The 20,378-nt window shown below is 39.8% G+C and overlaps 1 protein-coding gene across 2 annotated transcripts in view; it reads right to left on the bottom strand.

Annotated features, from left to right (window-relative positions):
* Nucleotides 1–138: 138 nt before the first annotated feature.
* The window catches only part of glis1b (GLIS family zinc finger 1b), an 80,588-nt gene continuing 60,348 nt past the window's right edge, over nt 139–20,378 (bottom strand). For both annotated transcript variants that reach the window (XM_082188474.1, XM_082188473.1), the window contains exons 8-11: nt 17,384–17,540; nt 3,377–3,537; nt 2,007–2,165; nt 139–1,011 (exon numbers count right to left, since the gene is read on the bottom strand). In XM_082188474.1, coding sequence (XP_082044600.1) covers nt 878–1,011; nt 2,007–2,165; nt 3,377–3,537; nt 17,384–17,540 — 611 coding nt within the window. In that variant the 3' untranslated portion in view covers nt 139–877. The remainder of the gene's footprint in view (nt 1,012–2,006; nt 2,166–3,376; nt 3,538–17,383; nt 17,541–20,378) is intronic.

The raw sequence follows: 20,378 nt of genomic DNA, 5'->3' as shown, positions 1-20,378 counted from the left end.
TTGCCATTTGAGTGCCCAGTATATTTTATAGTATTTTAACAGAGTTTAATGATATTCAATGTGAGTAACACCATGTTTGATTAGTCAAGCTCTTGACATTATTACCATACTTAAAACATACAATGATGAGCATTAGACTGCAATATTCAAGAGTCATTTATTTTCAGAGATTGACATCATTAATATTAAACAAACTGTACATTTTATACATATGTTGAAAGTGTGGTAGATATTAAAAGCCATCAACCATCACAAAATAAAGAACTCTTTTTTTCTGGGATGATGACAACCAAATGACAAAGCAATACAAACATTTGCAAACATTCACTGACAAAACACAGCAACACTAAATAATTGTTTCCAACACGACAGCCAACAAATCAGAAAAAGAGCTCTGACAGGGAAATGTGGAACTCATCACTGATGAGCTGTGGTGGCTCTGAAGTTTCTATCAAACCGTTCCAAAGTCACAATTGGATCAGAGCTGACCAGCTGGATTTATTAAGACTAGTGATGCGGTGATGACGACAAGGGAGTATCTCATGAGACTTTGAACATATCTTTCAAAACACTGGGAAAAAAAGCACAATTTCATAACATCCCACAAATAAACACACTCAACAACACAGAGCCCTCATTATTTAACCTTCATTGCAGGGGAATAGCAGCTTTTCGGGTCATCAAGGAGGCAGATAATATTTCAGTCCAATGAGGTGATTCAACAATGCATTTTAAGGGATAAAAAAAAAGAGCTGAATTCGGAGAAAAACGGAATCTCTGACAGGTTGAAACTGCGTTGATGGAAGAAAAGAATAAAAAAAGACTGTTTGGTCTGAAAGAAGACATTTGTGTTGATGGCCGACAGGATGACCTAATTCTACGTCTCGGTGTACACTGAAGACATTTGGCTCAAGCCGCGATCGAAGCCGCCCACCTGAAAGAAAACACTTTCCTCTGTGCCCGGCGAGAACTGGCAACCTGACCCTATGATGTCGGGCACCAAGCTGAAACCTTTGCATTAAGAAAAAGAGAACATATGGAAAAATGTTTTATACTTTCATTAAACACTCTCAGAAAATGTGCACAAATTGTCCCATTAGATAATCACTAAATCTACCCCTAAAGAGCGCATATGAGTACTTTACGCATAGTAAGTACCTTTAGGTACCTTGAAGGGTAAACGATTAAAAATAAAGTTTCTAAAAGGGTTTTTTCGCAGTGATGCCATAGATGAACAGTTTTGTGTCGCCCAAAGAACCTCTCAGTGAACAGTTCTTGAACCATTTTTTTATAGTGGTTTTTTCCACTATAAAGAATGTTTTGTGGAATGCAATGGTTCCATGGATGTTAAAAGTTCTTCATGGAACCATCAATGCCAATAAAGAACCTATATTTTTAAGAGTGTAGATAAGGTAGGCCCTTATTTTTGCACATTTTAAATACTCTCATTTAACACCAAGAATACTTTTTGAGGTAGTGAAACCAGACAAATAGTTGAGTAACCTGGAAAGAATAACTAGCCAGGACTGCATTTCCGAAAAGTATCGTAAGCTTAGGTAGTGGAACCATTGCCACTAATGAGTTTTGAGAAACACAAGCCAGATCAGTTGACCTGTTTCTAAGCATATTGCCTATTACTGGTCCTGAAATGAATCTACTGTTCATTTCAGTCATGCTTCAGTCGTGCTTCATTTTATTGTTATATTGCTTAATAATAACAGGATTTGTGGAGGTAAAGGTGCAGTCAGTTTTCACAGGCGAAATCCTGTCATTACAAAAGGAATCTGCGCAATCAGGAATTTCATGTGAGGGTGAACGATATCCCCACGCAGATTTCATAATGGGTTCAAGTTGGTTACACAAATTTGCAGTGTTGACCAAGAGAAAGCTTCTTAGATTAAAAGTGAAAGTTCTTAGTTCTTTGTGATCTGTGCTTTATACATCACTACACTGTTGACAATTGACCTGTCTTGCCCAAGAAATTACACCAAAATGTATTTGCGTACCTGTGGAAGAGGTGTTGGTGGAACAGCTCATGTGGAAGCCGTTGTGTGGGTTTGTGTTGAAGCTGTGAGACTCTGCCGGTTGATGACCGCCGCTGATGGACTGGTCCATTCGGTAGCTGTCACCAAAATGGAAACAGCTCTGGAAGTTACCACGGTAATCTGTAAACAAACATTGATAGAAAACACAATATATAAGCATTAGAATGAAATGTCATTCAATTGTGGCTTTAGATTCAAAACTTAAAATAGCTCTTTCACAATGTAGCAAAAACCACGACTGTAACAGTATTCCTGTTTGTATTTCTATTTTTTCCCTCTTTCTCCAAGTTTGCTTCCAGAAGTGTTAAACAAGTAGTCTCGTTAGGATGGGGGTCTGGGATTTGAGGTGGTACACACATGCACATCTGTGTCCTGACAGGGAAGTTGAGCGTTTCTCCTTTAGCAGTTCTTTTGACAGACAGCTTAGCTGTTTTGGACTGGGTGGTTTTAGAGCAAAAAGCTTCCTCTTGTGGTTCCAGGCGTCTCTTTCAGCCCACATGTTCTGGCTAATACACAGAGCACTGCAGAGACTATGCCAGTTCTCATGAGCTGATATTTTAAACAGGTATATTCCAATAGATCAGGAGTAAAGGAGTAAAGGCAGGGGATGGGTGCTAAAATCAATACTGATTTCATTTTTATTTTTTTGGCACATCAGGTTAAAAATTGAAGGCCTACTGTATCATATTTGATATGCAAATTTCTAAGGCCTTGAAATTATCAACATGATCAAAACTTTTTGTACACACTCTTCGGTTACGCTTTATTTTGATGGTTCACTAACTCTCATTAGAGTATTAGTAGACTGTTAGATCAGGGTTAGGTGTTAGGGTTCGGGTCTAGTAGAATAAGTTGGAATGGAGATGAAAAGTTACTTATAGTCAGTAGAATGTCTGTTGGGGACCATCACAATAAAGAGTTAGCAGATATTAATCAGACAGTCTACTAATACTCTAATGACAACTGTCATTATATGCATTTTATGTAAGTTGCCTGCTATTTATAAAAATAAATAAAAATAAAATGCATTATACCGCTATTACTCTCATTTGGCCATATTAAAAACTGCACCAAATTACAAAAAAAATTCTCAGTTTGAGCCTCTGATTGAGGTGTTTTTCCAAATATAGTAGCTCTATATTCTCTATATCATATTATATGAGCCATAAAAGCCTGATGTATGAAATATACAACAAAAAAAAAGGATTTTGTTTAAAGGTTCAATAAAGTGCTGGACTTTTAATGTGATTAACAGTGTGAATACTTGAACAAGATCCACCCAGTAAAATCCGATCAAACAATCTCTGAAAATGACACGTACGGTCTCGTACCCTCACTTGTAGGCAGGTTGTGGAAGGTGGAATAGGGTTTATGATGACTGTGGAGGTGTTGCTGGTTGGTAGAGGAGTTCTGTTGCTTCTCTAGTGTTGGTGGAGGAGATGTAGTGGCCTTCAGCAGACTGATCCCTGGAGACAGCAAAGCTCCAGATAACCTAAGACAGAGAGTGAACGTTAACTATTAAGATTAATGGTGAAAGATAAGCAGGCCAAAAAACACACCATAAAATTTAATATGGAGTATACAACTTTTATTACAAGAGTCTTCTGAATGTTATTAAAAGGAACTTTAGAGCCTCACCCCATCTTACCTTTAACCATGTGAAAGATCTGAAAGTATTACTTTAGAAAGAGTCACATAGCCTTAAGTAAAACATTATTTATTTATTTTATTCATTTATTTTTTATTTACTCTAACATGCTTCATCCTATTCCAATTCTTGTTATAATGGAAAGTCATGAGCCTGGTTTTGATTGAGTACAAGCCTGTTCTTCACTCCAGATGCCACTTCTCCATAACATGCCCCTGACTTACTGTACACTGTGATGGCTCTGGGGAAGTTATGATAGCTTGCTCATGCTTGCACACAATGGAACAAATAAAGGCTTTGTTAGTGCCATTAGATGCAGCTGTCACAAGCAAGTCTTCAAATATGCAAAACCGAGTTTCAGCGAGACACGAAGTGCCAACCAATGGCCCTGTGAAGTCGTTCCTGCCCCCCTAAGTCAAGGCCCTCTGCCTTTAGTGCACACATCAAAGAGTCATATTCTGAATTTCAGAAATGAACAGAACAAAAACAAACTCCAAGAATCGCCCTTTTAAACAGAAGTATGACTAACAGATGCTCATCATGATACAGTTATAGAGAGATATTATGAGGACATACACAGCTGTAATGTAAGACATTGAGGACCAGAGGAAATAAAAAAATGAATGCACTTTACTGCCTGTTCGGTCTCGCTAATGATATATGAGATCAGTATTTATAAATATGTTCACTTTTGTTACTTTTTTTATTTTTTTAAACCTTATGGAATAAATAAAGGTATATATGAGAGTCTACTCCTGATCTGATAAAATTCACTTTTAGAAGATAAACACTACCGTTCAAAAGTCTGGGGTCAGTAAGATTAAAAAAAAAAAAAAAAAAAAAAAAAAAAAAAAATCAAATGTATCAAAAATGACTGTAAAGATGTTTACACTGTGAAAAACAATTGTAAATAAATCCTGTTCTTTTGAATTCTCAACATTGATAGTAATAATCAATAAAAATCATTAAAGATAAAAGATAAAAATCTTTCTTGAGCACCAAATCAGCAAATTAGAATTATTTCTGAAGGATCATGTGACACTGAAGACTGGAGTAATGATGCTGAAAATTCAGCTTTGCATCACAGGAGTAAATACAATTTTAAAATGTATTAAAATAGAAAACAGTTATTTGGAATTGTAATAATATTTCACAATATTACTGGGTTATACTTTGATAACACTTTATTTTGCAGTGTCCTTGTATGTTACATGTACTTACCATAGTAGTAACAGTAAATTATGCATAATTACATGCAAATTACCCTCAACCAAACCCTAATCCTACCCTAACCCTATAGTAAGTACATGTTGTTAATTAATATTACTCTGTACTTAAAGGGGTCATATAATGGTACATGCACTTTTACAAGTTGATTGTACTGAAATGTGTGTTGGCAGTGCCTGTACACAACCATCATAAAATGATAAAAATCCATCCAGTGTTTTTTTTTAAATCTTCTTATATGTTTTCCCCTGTCTCAAATCAAGCCGTTCGATTTTGTGACGTCACAAAATCGACGCCCCTCCTACGATTGTTGATTGACAGCAGCGTTTCAACACAGACCCGCCCTCACGCCCTCGTGAGCGAGCTGTCTGTCATCATAGTCCGCGTGTCATTGTTGATATGCTGGAGCACTGTCTATGAGCAGAATGGCGTCTAAGCGATTGTGGTGTTCTATTCTTGGGTGTAATAAGGAACACAGCAGTCATTTTGATGTTCCTAAATCCGAACCACTGAAGACGCAGTGGCTGAGTTTTGTTTTCGAAGGGAATATTCCCCACGATCAAAGTCAATGCTTTCATGTTTGAGAGAATCATTTCACACACCAGACTGCTTTATAAACGAGGGTCAGTATAAAGCTGGTTTTGCTAAGAAGCTGCTCCTGAAAAAAAGAATCGGTACCAACTATTCGTGTTCCTGCTGCACCTCCATAAGAAGAAGTGAGTGTAATGTTTTATTAACCTTTATATTCATATTTATTGCAAATTGCTAGCACGCTTCACGATGAATGCGGCTAAGGTTTACACTCAGGGTACAGTACGGCATGTTTCATATGTACGACGTTCTCAATATAATTCATAATCCCACGTTTATAATGAACAACGCGTTATGGTTATTGTGTTAAAAACGGTGTACGCACAGAACAGAGGGGCGGGGTGAGCAAAGCTCATTATCATTTAAAGACATATTCACTTAAACGGCGTGCTGAAAACAGAGCTGTTTTTGACCAGGTAAAATTAGCGTTTTTTCTTACAATACTAATGAGAACTTTAAATTAAAGTATATTAGAAACTTTTAATTTAGACCCTAAAGAATCATATTAGCTTGTACAAAAATGGCATTATATGATCCCTTTAAATATTTAATTACACTGTAACAATGACACCTTAAAATAATGTGTAACCGAAACTTCTTAAACAAAAAACATTAAACATTAAACAAATCTCACCAACCCCAAACTTTGATCAGTATTGTACACATTAATATTTACAGTCTTTCTTATCAAGGAAAATGAACCTGATGACTACACCAATTTTTATCCAATGAATTGCTCTCTATAACGTGAATGTCCCTCCCCTTAATATCATGTGCAACTGACAAAAAATTAATTGCTTGTTAACTAAAGCAAAGTGGCTATTTTAAAAGAAAAGGCACAGGCCTTTCGTTATGAGTGCACCTTTAAAGCATGTGCATTGAAACATACACATAATAAATAGCATTTAAATTGTCTTTTTGTATCCACAGATTTAAGACCTAGCAAAGCGCTAATGTAGAATTTGGACTCCAATGACATGATAATTGGTTTTTATTTATGCTCCAGGCCTCATGTGGGAGTGATGTTTCCCATTGTTCATTTGCCCAGAATCTGATAAGGACTTCCTTGGCTGTTACATCTGTTAGACCATTATGTCGTTTTTCACTGTTAGTCAAATTCACATTCCAAGGACTTGGTTTCATCATAAGTGCATTAAAAAAAATTAATAATCCACAAATTGTTTTAACTGTGCTCGGATATAACCCCATGAGTCACAGGGCTCTCCTCACACAGCCTCAAAGTCTAGTGCACTAACATATTTCACAAGGCATGTAGCAAAGGAATTAGCGTTAGCGGGCTAGCTTGTGTTTGTATGCAGGAAAGCGGTTCCGATAGTCGCTGACGTGACGTGAGGCGCATGTGTTTCTGCGAGAGCACGGCGGCAGCGTTCCCCTGGGAGCTGCTGTCAGCACAAGCTCAGGAAACAGTTATACTGTTCATATTTTTACAAGCAGCCTCTATGTGCAGCTAAAGTGAATCATGCTATAATCACTGCCAGCTGCAGCTCGCTAAGGCTCCAGGAATGAGGGGAATCTTTCATATGTAGGATTAATATCTCCCTTTGGTATTTACCTTCACTGATCATCTGCTTTCACCTTTGCAGACTCGTTTTTTTGACTATACCGCCTGTCTCTCACGTCATAAGAGCTTTATATGGCCGCTGACCTGTGGATCATCCAAAAGTTCATGTTCACCAAAGTGATATAAAAGCATTTGGCTTGCTCGAGTATAACACTTAAAACCTCCCTATATCTAAATAAGGAAAGAAAAGTCCAATTGAGGTGGAGGATTGATGCTGGAAGACTTTTACATTGTTATAAAAGATTTATATTTCAAATAGATGCTGTTCTTTTGAACTTTTCTTTCATCAAAGAATCCTGAAAAAATCTGAATATTAGAATGATTTCTGAAGGATCATGTGACACTGAATACTGGATTAATGATGCTGAAAATTCAGCGTTGCCATCACAGGAATAACTTATATTTTAAATTAAATTAATCTAAAAACAGTGATTTTAAATTGTAATATTATTTCACAATATTAGGCTACTTCTAGCGCACAGTGTTTGTATTGCAAAAAACTGTATCTTATTGCCAACTACTTGCAATAAAATTCAATCCGTTTTTATGCAGTGGTTTAGTGGTATACTAAAGGCATATTTAAGTCCCCATGTAATCGAAATTTAAGTTTTTGGGCTTTTAGTATGAATATGTTAAGCTAGTGTGCTCCAAAACAATGACAAAATTCACATTTAGAAGCATTCAAAACTTAGTCTCTCACTTCTCACTTCAATGATTTTGATGACATCACGCTGCACTTCAGCTTCTCATCCGATTTTCTGTCCAATCAAATGCTCTCTAGAATCTAAAGTGCCCCCTACATTATAAATAGATGCTGAAGCTGCGGCTAAAATCGGTCACTTGTTCACACATTTACTATTTTCTACATGGTGAATGGCACACAGTGCAATATATAGGGGATAGGGAACGATTCAGACAGTGTAAATATGCTTTCCATTGGGGGGAATGAAGTCTGGTTTTGTGTTAGGCCCCGTCCACACTACTGCGTTTTCGTTTAAAAACTGAGACCTTTTGCTACGTTTGCACCTCCCGCCCACACTAAAACGGCAAAAACGGAGACCCAAAACGGAGAAGTTTAGAAACGCTGCAGACCCGTTTTTCGTTTTGAATCTCCGGAGGGCGTTTTAGTGTGGACGGGTCAAAACGGAGGACTTTAGAAACGATGACGTAGTAGAGGCTCACGCTCGGCTCTATGATTGGGTGTCATCAGTCATGGCGTATACAGTATCTTTGCTAGCCGCTGTTGTGCAAGTAAATTCTGCATTTTACAATGCTATAACTGCCTACATGCGCCGGAGGCAAGCTATTATTCGAGCGATCTGTGAAAATTCCCGTGTGCAGCTGCGGTACCGACCGTACATGGAGCGTCGGGTTTGGGTTAACCCGGGAAGAACCAGCGCATGGTGGGATAATTTTTATCAATGAAGTTGTGTTTACACCGGCACGCGCATGCCCAGTGTTGGTGAATGGTCACGTGATCCGCGTTTTCAGTCGTTTTAATGTGGACGGAGATCAGTTCTAATACGCAGCTAAAACGCTGGTGTGGACGGAGATCGTATTCGTTTTAATTCTCCGTTTCTAAACTAAAACGCAGTAGTGTGGACGGGGCCTTAGTGTCACACAAACCGCCACAGTGCGCACATAGTCTGCTCCGGTCCTGAGATATGATAGCACAGAATGGAACATATGCGTGAGTCGGTGCAGACCACAAAACATATCGGACCTATTTGAATTCTACACAGAATTCTATATTTTAAAGCGATATGAAGGAGATTAGGATGAGAAACCGTTAGAGATTAGGAGGAAACTGTGGCTTTACTGAGATCAACGGCTCTGGCCGAGCTGTGATATAAAGGAAACGCTATTGGCTTTTCGATATGTCCCGCCCTGTCTTCCTGTTTCAGTGGAAATTATGTCAACACATTGAATAATGCTGCGCATTTCAAGGCACTTTAGTGGGCCTTTAAATAATTATAATTTTCAGCACAAACATGCCACTTTCCATGCAATTGAGGCTTAACATAAAATAAAAATAAATAAACAAATTACAGTATAACCACATTCACAACACTCAGAATCAGCAAGATGCATGATGGGGAATTGTGTAATGGTAAATTGTTTTTACTGGAGATTTTTAGGCATTATGTGTTTTGAGTTAAGAGTGATGGGATATACTGTAGGAAACTTTGGTTCCCTTTCGTGGTCACTCCGAGTTACGTCGGATGACGACGATTGGGGTTTCGCTTAGAAGCCTATCACCTTCGAGTATATAAAACGAGCCAATGGCAATGAAATGCCATGGGTCTGCGGAATTTGCATAGCGTAACTCCGCCCGCCGCAGGGGGTATATAAGGAAGTACGCTGGCACAATGCAGATATGTTTTCGCTTCGGAGCCGAGAACTTCTCCACTCCTTGTAAGCCAAAATTCTGAGTTATTTCTTCTCATTCCTTCGAGACGAGCGAGCTCTCCGGTGTTGGTGTGACGGCGATTTCAGCGAGTGCACACTTCCCTGCTGATCTTGTCAGTGATCTGACAGTTAGTGTGATTTCTCCCTGTTCGCTTCAACATCCGCGGAGTTTTCCTCTCACAAAAAGAGCTTTGCATGTGGCACGTCTTTTTAAAGATGTCTCGCCCGTGCACTTCTGGTTGTGGTCGCGATGTATTTTCTCCTGATGGGCACAATCTCTGCTTAGCGTGTTTGGGCGTTGATCACGCTGAAGCAGCGTTTGTGGATGATTCATGTTCTCATTGCGGGAACATGACCATCTCCATGCTGCGGTCGAGACTCAATGAGCTCATCAGAGCGAGAGTCCCCTCATCCACACCCCGATCTACGGTCTCCCCGAGAGGCTGTACTTCGGCTGGTGGCCAGGGTGACCTGAGGGTATCTGTGTGGGACAAACCGCCGACACGTCCACGGTCCACACACCCCTCTTCAGCATTGGTACCCGCGAGCGTGCAAACCGAAACCGCTGGTCCCTCTACGGAGGCCCCGCGCGTTTCGTTTGGCGTTCCACAGGAGGATGCAATGTCGATCACTGCATCACAAGGTGGGCATGAGTCCTCGGGAAGTGAGGATTCGGCTGTGTTGCCGCCCTCGGGTGTGCCAGCATTGCCCGAGTCCGATCCCGAGCTGACTGCCATGCTTTCCCGGGCAGCTGCGGCCATTGGGCTCGAGTGGTCCTCGCCGCCCGATCCAGTGCGCTCGCGGCTGGATGATTGGTTTTTGGGAGCGGCCGCTGACATTCGTCGCCGCCCAACCCCAATACCATTCTTCCCGGAAGTGCATGAGGAAGTCACGCGGTCCTGGAAGGCTCCCATGTCTTCCCGCGATCGTTCGTCGGCTTTCTCCGCCTTTCCTCCCCTCGATAGAGCTGATGCTTGTGGGTACACTGGGATTCCCACGGTTGAACGTTCTGTCGCGATGCAGCTGTGTCCGGCAGGCGCTTCATCACGTGGTGATCCTAAGCACCCGTCCAAAGCCTGTGGATTCTCGTCCACTCTCGTGGCGAAGTCTTACAGTGCGGCGGGACAGGCAGCTGCCTCTTTGCATGCCATGGCCATCCTGCAGGTCTACCAGGCCCAGATGCTTCGTGACATGCACGAGGGCAGGACGGACCCAGGGCTCGTTGATGAGCTGCGCGCCGCCACCGACCTCGCTCTCCGAGCGACGAAGGTGACCGCGCGCTCCCTGGGTTTGGTGATGTCCACAGCTGTGGTCCAGGAGAGACATCTCTGGCTGAACTTGGTTGATATGTGTGAGCCCGAGCGGACTCGTCTGCTTGACGCTCCCATATCCCAGGCCGGCCTTTTCGGCGGTGCGGTCGAGGATTTTGCCCAACAGTTCTCGACCGCCCAGAAGCAGACTGAGGCTACCACTAGCTAGAAAAAGTCGACTTCACAGGGACTTCAAAGAATAATGACCAAACCCTTAATAGTTTTCTTGTGAACAAAGTGTTTACAAATGGTATTTCTTCAAAGTAGAAGATTGAGTAATAACAGCAAAGTGTTTAATGCTGACTGTGATTCAGTGAATGTGACTCTATGGGAACTTATGTGACTATCCCAGAGCTTCACTCAATTGACATGAGTAAGTCCTTACTCAGCACAGCAGAGTAGACACCACTGAGTGAACATGACTCTTCTGAATATGATTCACTGGACGTGCTCCATGTTAAAGAACACAGTTACTTTACGTCTGGCTCTGAAAGTAACCACCAAAAGGATCAAAGAAAAGCGGTCCAAGTGGGACACAGCAACTCTGACCACACGCACACATAAAAATCACAGATTGAAGTGAACAAACCATGCATTGGGGGTTTGAAGTTAAGTTTACACTGCCTACACACACTGAAAAGTTACATTTTGGATGATGGAATAATACTGTTATTAAATACAGGCTGCGAGTTTCATGAAAAGCTCTGTCGTTGACTCTATTGCAAACCCATAGTGTCACGTTCCAGTTTAATCCCTGTTAGAGGGGTCAAAGACCTTACAAATCGTGCAACAGAGGTGCTGGTTTCAGAGGTGAGGCAATCCTTATGCTCAAACAGACACAAATCCTCCTGGAGTCGGCTGGAGACAAAATAGATCAAGATGGGAGTTTTTTCCCTCACATCCCTTTTGAATGAAGATTCATGAAGATGAGTGCTCTGTTCCCAGTTTGTCTTGTCTCACCTGTCAGGTTGTGCTCCGCTGGGAGACGGCGTGTATGAGCGAGCATGGATATCCCAGTTGCCTCGCAGTAAGCTCTTCTGATTGAAGAACGAACTGGCCGCTGGCTTGGCACGGGTCGGTGGGAACCTTTCTGGTTCTGGTTAGCAAACTAAAGCCACTCGTGAGAGATCAGGCCCTTACTGATCCGAGCCTCTAGCTTGTTTCTAAGCACTCAAAAGCTAAACTGCTCAAACACTCAATATGCAGTCGGGCGGGGAAATTAGCTTAAGATACAATGTGTCAGAGTAGCTACTGTTTAGATCAGGGGGTGATACTGAAAACTACAGAAATGGACTTTTAACTTCAAGGAATATATATATATATTCTATATTTTATGAGACTAAGCGCAATATATATGTATATACTACTGATTAATATTTATTTGATCAAAAATACAGTTAAAATACACGTTACAATTTTAAAATATAATTTATTATTGTGATTTGGTGCTGAATTATTAGTAATGGATCTTATTATGTTAAAAAAGTTTGTGCTGCTTGATATTTTAACAAGTAAAACTAAAATGTAAAATTACAATTAAAATCAGGATTCTTTGAATAGAAAGTTCAAAAGACAAATTTATTATTGATTTATTATACTGTCATATAAATGTCTTTACTGTCACTTTGATCAATTTAATGTGTCCTTGCTGAATAAAATAGTTAATTTCTTCTTTTTTTTTTATCTACTTACTCTAAACTTTTGAATGGTAGTGTATCAAGGTTTCCAAAAAATAAATAAAATAATAATAATTAAGCAGCACTGAACATTGAAAATATTTCTTGAGTAGGACCTGAAGGATCATGTGACACTGAAGACTAGAGTAATGATGCTGAAAATTCAGCTTTGCATCACAGGAATAAATTACATTCTAAAATAGAAAACTTTCTTTTAAATCGTAATACTACTTCACAGTATGTAGGCTACTGTATTTTTGACAGAAATAAATGCAGCTTTGGTCAGCATAAAAGACTTCTTTTAAAAACATAAAAAATCTTACCAACCCCAAAGCTTACTCCCATAAAAAAATATGGATTTCTTTTTATATCCTCTCATTAATACAAACCTGTTTCTAATTACCATTAAGGAACACCAGGATCAGCTATTTGTAATTTTACTGTAAAACTGTCACCTACAAAACATGTTGAGGTGCCGATGCCACCCATTAAGCCCTCCAGGCTGGTGAACACGTTCCACAGCTACGAACACTTCTGCCTCCCTGCATCTCAAACTCCACACAACGGAGACCGCTAGATGTATTTTCACTGGCATATTTTTTAATATTAGCGTCAGAAAATGACACTAGTATTTGCGAAGTAAAAGGAGTCTAAATGGGCCATTTCAGCCAGGGTAAACACATTTAGCAATGAGGTCAGAGGCTGCAGCAGTGGAGTCAAGCAAGTTAGATAATTTTGTCAAAATGTTTAACGTCCTGCTAAACCATTTGGGAAAAACAAGAGCGGCAGCTGCTGTTGACTTTGGAAGCCGAGTGTATACTCTAGGCTTTAAACGTAAATCAGAATGCTCCATCTTCAAATGTAAGTAGACGTTTCATACCTGGTTAGTTGTAGGTCCTGGCAAAGATGTTGCGTTAGATGGACGGCATAAAGCGTGCTATATGTGCGTACACATTTTTGATCAGGAACCCCAACTCTAATGACTTCCGCAAACAAGACGACGGCCATTTTCTTAATGCTACGTTGTCAGCGCGACTGCATGAGGAAGCTCTTTTATTACAGCTGACACTTGACTTACTAGGTGGATAAAATACTTTTATGTTTCAAGTTCCACATATACTCATTACTTCCAAAAAAAGTTCACGTCCACCTTCATCGCATGCTTTGTGTATAATCTTACGTTTTCACAGACTTTGACCTTCAGCGTCAGTGAAAGGCAGAGCCTTGAATATGTCATCGTGATCTTCAGTGCAATAGCGTATAGTGTTACATGAGTATCCCCTGAGCCGGTTTCGTTCAGCTCTCATTCCTCTCCAAGTAGCAGTAATTGTTTGTGGAGCTTTAAAACGGCTCGCTAATTTTCTTGAGCTTTTTTTCTTTTTTCTTTCTGTGACCTGGAAAAACAGATCACCTTCCAGAGGGACAACATGACAACTCGATGCTGCCTGGGCACATTTCATGGGCGCTCGAGTATTTTTGCAAGAAATTGATGTATACAATGGGCTTATACTAACAAAAATGTCACTTTGAATGAACTGTTAAAAGTGTGTAAATCTTTTTCTGCCAGAAAATTTTATCAAAGTATAGGCTACATGTTTTTGTTTTGCCTGAGTATCGAACACACAACCTTGGCGTTGTTAGCGCAATGCTCTACCAGTTGAGCAAACAGGAAGAGAAAAAATTTTCTTAGAAAATAATTTACTTAAAGGGTTAGTTCACCCAAAAATGAAAATTCTGTCAGTAATTACTCACCCTCATGTTGTTCCAACCCCGTAAGACTTTCGTTCATCTTCGGAACACAAATTATTCATAATATATTATTCATATACATATTATATTATACTAAACAGATTTATTTTCTTCTGTGTGGGCCTCTGAGTGAGTTCACGTAGTGTAACAGCGCAGCGCTTCTGGGTTGTACGTCAGAACGTAGAACATTTTTTCCACACCTCTTTCACCCCTTTTCCACCAAAAATGAACTGGTTCGGAACTGGTGCTGGTTCAAAGTTGGTTCAACTTGCGAACCTTCTCAGAACCTGTTTGTTTTTCCACTGACTTGAGAGCCCAGCGAACGACGTCGTTACGTCACTGTGTACGTTGCCATAGGCTACGTCTTAGCTTTCCTAGAAACGCTTGCGCCATCTTCAAGCATAACAATTACAATGGCGGACTACGTCGCCTATCTGCAAATGTTTCTCCTGGCATTGCGATCCTATATTGGGGTCAGAAGAAGACATTTAGAACACATTTGTGCTGCTCGTCTGGATTACTATAGACGGAGGTTACGTTCGAGAAGAAGTTCAACAATAACCCCGCCCCCAGCCCCCGACGTAAGCATGACGTGGTAAAAGAGCGGTTCTAGTCCAGCAAAGAGTTGGTGCCGCTTTGGAAACAATTTTCCTGGCCGAGAACCGGTTCTTTGTCTGTCGAAACACAAAGAACTGGTTCACGAGTAGGCACCGGCTCTGAACCGGCACCAGCACTGCCTTGGTGGAAAAGGGGTATCAGAGGCCCACACAGACGAAAATGAATAGTTGAATAAAGTCGTTATTTTTTTTATTTTTTTTTCGCACAAAAAGTATTATCATTGCTTGATAAACTTAAGATTAAACCACTGTAGTCACTTGGACTATTTTAACAATGTCTTTACTAACTTTTCTGGGCCGGCAGATGAAATTATATAGAAGCCTATGAAGGAGTGAGCCAGCTCTCAGATTTCATCAAAAATATCTTAATTTGTGTTCGAAGATGAACGAAAGTCTTAAGGGGTTGGAACAACATGAGGGTGAGTAATTACTGACAGAATTTTCATTTTTGGGTGAACTAACCCTTTAACACTGCACTTTTGCTTTCATTTAACTATGATAAAGAACAGAAAAATCTCATTTAAATCTGGTGCTTAAAAAGAACAGATGAATTTTCTCTCCTTTTCTCTATCTCATTTCCAGCATTTCTGTTTGTCACTATACACACAGTGCGTCTTGATGACACATTGGATTTGCAGTTCTACTTTGCTGGTCCAGGGGGAAATCAGGGTTTTTTAATGGGAAACATGCCTCAGTCCTGTTGGGGACATATTAGACTTCATTGTATTCCTTCTCTGAGCTTTCCAGAAAACTATCACAGCTTGAGGACAGAGAGAAACAGAGGTGTGTTTGGAAATCTTTTTTGGGAACACGGTCCTGCTTTACTTACACAACACTGACACCTCCAAACTGGTTTATGTTGTGTTAAGGTGACATTGGTTCAACCTGAATTTGCTGGATAAATACACACTGAAGTCAGAGCAAGGGACGAGCATTAAATTCGTCGTAGGGTGTGTGCTTTGGGAGAGTGTTACAATGAAAACAAACGTTCCGTATGGACAAGGGAAAAATCTGCCGGTGGTGCTTTGGATAGTAAATAAATCCAGGCCCCTAAATCAATATGGTTCTTACACACAGTAAAAAAAACATTAAACGGCACAGATTACCAAAGAAAATCTCCTGTTATGAGAAAAACCTAACTGCATTGCAATATTCACAAGACCCCGGATGTGACTAGCTATTCCAAAGCAATAAGATGACATCAAGGAAGGTGCTTTTTTGTAGTTTTCAGACAGACGGTCAGTCTGTGTATTATTGGTGAAGATTTTTCAGAGACTCTTTCTGCAGGTTAACACCAGTGGCGACAAATGACTCTTTGAGTGAGTTTGTAAACAGCAGTCAATGAATCAACTAAACAGATTTATTCAAAAACACTATCAATCTGTTTTTTCGACCAGAAAACAAAGTATAAATGTTTTTGTTCTGCCTGGGTATCGAAACCCGCAACATTGGCGTTGCTATAGCGCAATACTTTTTCTTCAGGAAAAGAGTACATACTTTTAGGGCATAGTATAAATAGGCGAATTGACCATTTATTCAGGAACAACACAAGTGAGTATGTCAATTAATCACTTACTCAATGATTCATTCGAAAACAATGATTCATTCAGGAATTAATCAAAAACAGTGGCTGAATTCGCAATAACATACTAGCATGCTAACATACTATTTGTGCTTTATCTTTAGATGGCAAGAATAGTAATAGTAAGCTAGTATTCTAGAATTTGGCCACTGATTCTTTCCGGACAGAAACAAGTGACCCTGTCTTTTTGAGTGATTCAATTATTCAACTCAAATGATTCATTCAAAACACTGATTAATTCAGGAATTAGACAAGTGTCAATCTTTATGAGTGAGTCAACTAATCATTTACTCAATTATTTGTTTAAAACCACTGATTCATTCCAGATCAAAACAAGTAACTGTCTTTAAGAGTGAATCAATGAATCATACACTCAACCAAAATGGATTCAGCATAATAGCACACTACTTTGTCTTTTTATGGCAAAGACAGTAAGAGGAGTATGCTATATTATTCTGAAATCAGCTGATGATTAATTCTTAGAGAAGAAATAAGTAACTGTCTTTCTGAGTAAGTTAACGAATCATACCCTCAAATGATTAATTCAAAAACACTGATTCATTCAGGAATGAAATGAGTGATTACTGAGTGAATCATTATACAGTCATTTTTAATTAGATTAAAGTATAATCAAAAGAAATTTCGCACTTGTCAGACATCTTGGATGGATTGCTCACAGAGCATATTGCAATGCATTGTGGGATTGCCTTTTCCTAAAATGATCCACGCAACGCTGACTTAGAATTTGGTCAAAAGAGTTCAGAACAGCCTTTTTGTCACTTCTTACTAACTGGAACAGAGCCACTTTAACAATAACTACAGTGATATCTGTAACTGTGATGACAACCTTTATCCAATCTGACATCATCTTTATTGATCTCATCCAACCTACGTGTATGTCAGAGCAATTGGGAGTAAACATGATGCTCGGTGGGATAGGTACTCACCCTTCCCGGGTGTTCTCGAGGCCAGACAGCGGGGAGAGATGGTGGGGGCTGCCAATGTCGCGGTCCAGGCGGGGCTGCCTGGGGGGCAGGTCAGGTCCAGAAGAGAGCAACTCAAGTGGGGCTCCATTGTGTGTCGTGCTGGAGCCGGCGTACAGGCCTGGAAGACAAACAAAACTAATGTGCAAAACATGCCTGATAAACCTCAAGGAGCCCTCAAGTACGGCACATTGACCAAATTAAATCTCCACAAAACAGCCCTTAATGGCAACAAGCGCTTGTTATGACAACACAAAACTCACCAAGGCCCTTTGGATGAATTTAAATGTTCTGTGCTGTTGGCAATTTACGATACATAATTTATGTTGCCGTGCGGAATGGATTTGATTGACTATTGCTATTTTGAACATATCTTTGACAGATCGGATAAATTTTAATGGAACAGCAGAAATAATAAGTAGAGACAGATCTACTATAAGCTACTTGCATTGAAATGAATGGAACAGTTGGGCTGGATCTTCAGCCAAGGACACAGAACCTTGAAGCAAAAAAAACAGAAGATACATCAACTCCATCCACAGTTTATAATGGAAATAACAGACATAGATCAGATATCCAACTGGTCCAAATGTCATCCCACCATAGATTATACTACTGTATGCAAACCAGGCCAGATGAAAATGATAGTTGCTCGTTCTGTAAAGGGGCTTCTTCCGTCCCCGGGCTTCTTGTGCAGCCTGAGAGACTGACAGGCGGACACTTTTCCCGGTTGCTCCGGCTGTTAATGTGTTCCTCTGGATTTGCCCAGTAATTGTTTTCCCAGAAGCCCTCTGTGCACTGACAGTCCTCAGCGGCTCGTCCTAGCACCCCTTCTCTTTGTGTTCCTCTCCAACTGCTTTACAGTGGAAGCGGGGCCTATCTGACAGTTTTCTGAACTGGTTACAAACTTGATTCATTACCCGAAATCATCAATCAAAGTCCTTAAATGCTTTCCCCTTTAGCCCTAACATCTGCTACCAGACTGGGAAGCATTCAACAAGTAATGGCCATGATTGCTTTAGTTGTTATCTGCTGGAGAGATGGGAGGGGGAGTCCACCAGGAGGCAGAATCAGATTCTAATGGCTGAGAGTAATCGGGAATTTCTGGATAATATATATATTTCAAGAATATATTACAGTCAATATATCAATATATATGTATTCGCGTGATATAATTTGTAGTAAAAAATATACATATATAATGAAACACAAAAATACATCAAATATATAGTATGATATAAAATGTATATTATCTTATCACAATATAATTAAGTCATGCAAAGCATACTGTATGCCACAGAGATTGCTCAAAATTGTATGTAACAGCCAGATGCAAACCTACACAAAGTCACAGGACTAGATCGCACTTTATACGTGCAAATTACAAAATGACAGAGGTACCCGCTCTCTGCTTTGCTTTACTTTTTCTACTGGCCCCGGAACAAAGCATAGGGAGAGGCAGAAACATCAGGAACATTAAATGCAGGCATCTTGGCCAGACCCAACCACAACTTCTGCTCTAAACAAGAACAAACAGCCACAGTAACATAACAGGTCCTTCAGGCTAAAGACATTTGCACATTGAAGCAACAACTTATCTCCTTTGAACTGAGCGAATGAGAGACGGTGTAAGCCAGGACGTTTATTTTCCCCTGGCACACGTTGGGGGTGATTTAAGCTGTTGCAGTGCAAAGTGTGTTTTGTACAAGGATGCTTGAGAGATGGGGAGTTCTGCAATTGTCCTTCAAATTACCCTCACACATACATTTAGGGTCTGTTCTACATTCCTCTTGACTGAATCGCTGCTCTTAAAGGAATAGTTCACACGTATCTTTTTTTGTCATAATTTACTCTCATGTACAATGACCGGGAGGGGACATGTTCAGTTCAGTTCATGTTCAGCCACACGATGTGAAGTCGTGGCCTCGAGATATGACATTGAGGGAACGACACTGTGGCAAGTAGTGATGAGTCGTTCATGAACGATCCGTTCATTGCGTTTGTCACGTGACAAATGAACGAAAGACTCGGAAGGTAAAGTCATTATTTATGTTCCCTGTAAATGATTTTTGACTGCATTATAATGATTTCTTAATTCAGAATATGATCAAGATTGCGTAGGTGGATGTGTTCGGGGAATTTGCCTGTTAAAAGTATAACATTTAAAGCCCCTTAAATGAACGAAATGACTCGAAAAAAGATTCGTTCATTTTGATGAACGAGATCGAACAAGAGAGTCAGTAAAATGATCCGAACTTCCCATCACTAGTGGCAAGCAGGGCGGGGCCGAGAGCTGTGGGACGGGAGCGAGGCCGGTGGAGCGAGTGCTAATGAGCGGTCTCAAGTCTCTGGTCTCGAGTCTCTGGTCTCGAATAATGTATTAATACATTATTTTGAATTAAGAATGACAATAGTGTGGAATTAAGAAATGATTAGCTATATTAACCTATATTTTAGGTCTACTATTATGTTAGCCTATATTATATTGCATGTGATGTTGCCTATACAGCATTCAAATGAAGTTTGTTATTATCAATACATGTAAAAAGAATGTCTAAGAATATAAAATAATAACATTTTTATCCATCCCATCCAACAGTTTTTTTAAATCAATTCACTGAACGTTTAATATTTTTATATTATTATAATTTAAGTTATATTTTTTTATTCATTGTTATGTATTTGCTTTATTTCCCCATTAATTTCATGTACATCTCTTTATCTAATTAACGTTCTGGCCTACTTAAAGTAGGCTATGGCTATGTATTTTGTAAATACTGCAAATGCCCGGTTCATGACAATAAAGTTTTGACTGTATTTCTGTAGGCTTAGAATACACCAGTATGAGACGATAAATGAGCGTCTGTTTTCATTTACAAATGTAGCCCCTTGTGTCAGTGACAACATTCAAATAAAGTTTGAATAATTGGTTATTTAGGGGGAAACAATTATTGCGATT

Source organism: Leuciscus leuciscus, assembly GCF_965113295.1.
Source record: "Leuciscus leuciscus genome assembly, chromosome: 13".
NCBI lineage: Eukaryota > Metazoa > Chordata > Actinopteri > Cypriniformes > Leuciscidae > Leuciscus > Leuciscus leuciscus.
The sequence above is the reverse complement of the archived record's forward strand: the minus strand, read 5'-3'. Positions and strand labels throughout refer to the sequence as shown.